Source organism: Malurus melanocephalus, unplaced genomic scaffold, assembly GCF_030028575.1.
Source record: "Malurus melanocephalus ecotype Western Australia unplaced genomic scaffold, MMel_1.1 scaffold_1167, whole genome shotgun sequence".
Lineage (NCBI taxonomy): Eukaryota > Metazoa > Chordata > Aves > Passeriformes > Maluridae > Malurus > Malurus melanocephalus.
Window position 1 is genome coordinate 72,350 of NW_026624399.1, and position 1,684 is coordinate 74,033.

Below are 1,684 nucleotides of genomic sequence, written 5' to 3' on the forward strand. Positions count from 1 at the left end.
CCACCCCGGCCATTGAAACTTTCAGGTGTGAACCCCCCAAATCCCCAGGCATGAACCCCCTGGACCCCCGGGTATGAAATCCCTGGGCATGAACCCCTCAACTCCATGGACCCAGCCCCCTGATCCCCAGGCAGGGATCCAGGCTTCTCCCAGGGCAGATTTTGGGGTCCCAAGTTTCCCCTGAGCATCCCCCCGTACACTCCACGTGTCCCCACGCGTGGCAATGAAGAGGCTCGGCCGTGAAGGATTTGTCCTTTATTTGGGAAGTTCACAGTCAGTTTGGGGTGCAAGGACAGTGCTCAACCCCCCCAGGAGCAAAGGCTGGGCAGGGGGCTGCAGGGCAGGGAGGGACCCCCGACGGCTTGGACCCACAGCAAACAGCCCGGAGAGGGGAAATGCAGCGCTCCCCTCATCCATCCCTCCCTCCGCGGGGTTCTTTGGCTTCCTCTGGACATTGCACGCTCCGGGATGTGCTGAGAGGGCAGTGGGTACCTCGGGGAGGGCTGAGCCCCCCAGGAATCAGGGAACGCCACTGCTTCAGCCCCCGGGCACATCCACACCCGTTCCTTCCCCGTGCCCACCGGGACGTACCGCTGTGAGTGCCCTCCACCGCCCCGGACACTGCCCCGATGGCCGGAGGGTGCCCGAGGGGCTCTGCCCATCTGCTCCATCCCCGCCGGTGCCGGGAGGGACGTGGGGCACAGAGACCCGGAGATCCGGCAGAGAAAGCATCGGTGCCCGCGGGAAGGGGCGGAAGAGCCTCGGGGAGCCCCTCGGGCACAGAGAGAAGCAGGAGAGTGCCCGCCGGTCCCGAGCCGAGGGGCAGCCCCGGTGCCACCCTCAGTTCCTGGCCGCGATGACCACGGACAAGGCCACTCCGCCCAACGCGATGGCCGTGGCGCCGAACAGCCACTTCCAGGGGATGGACTGTGGATTGGAGCACGGGGCAGTGAGGGGCTGTGCCCGTGGTGGGGGACACGTGCCACCCCGCTATGCCCATGGTGGGGGACACGTGCCACCCCGTTGTGCCCATGGTGGGGGACCCGTGCCACCCCACCAGCCCAAAAGGGCAGCACTGTGTCCGCTATGTCCATGGTGGGGGACACGTGCCACCCCGCCTGCCCAAAAGGGCAGCACCGTGTCCGCTGTGCCCATGGTGTCCAATGTGCCCATGGTGAGGGGACACGTGCCACCCTGTTGTGCCCATGGTGGGGGACACGTGCCACCCTGCCAGCCCAAAAGGGCAGCACCGTGTCCAATTGTGCAATGTGCCCATGGTGGGGGACACGTGCCACCCCGCCAGCCCAAACGGACAGCACCGTGTCCAATGTGCCCATGGTGGGGGACACGTGCCACCCCGCGGTGCCCATGGTGGGCGACACGTGCCACCCCGCCAGCCCAAAGGTCAGCACCGTGTCCGCTGTGCCCGCACGTGGCCGGAGTGGCCGCAGGGACGGCGTGTGCCAATGCTGCCCGGGTGACAGGACAGGCGGGAGCAGAGTCCGGCCCCTCCGGCCGGCACGGACACTGATCCGGTGGACACGGCCCCGCCGTTATCGTTATCGGCGCTTTCCGGGCACGGCTCCGCCCCTGCTCCCGGCGGGGTCGCTGTCCTGGCACTGCCCAGCCATGTCCACCCGCTCCGTGTCCCTCCTGCGGGCCCTGGGGCGCACTGACCCCAACC

The 1,684-nt window shown here is 67.9% G+C and overlaps 1 protein-coding gene across 1 annotated transcript in view; it reads right to left on the reverse strand.

The window, feature by feature from the left end:
* Positions 1-240: 240 nt before the first annotated feature.
* FKBP8 (FKBP prolyl isomerase 8) overlaps positions 241-1,684 on the reverse strand; it is a 6,581-nt gene continuing 5,137 nt past the window's right edge. Inside the window, exon 7 of the mRNA XM_057387285.1 lies at positions 241-990. Coding sequence (XP_057243268.1) covers positions 841-990 — 150 coding nt within the window. The 3' untranslated portion in view covers positions 241-840. The remainder of the gene's footprint in view (positions 991-1,684) is intronic.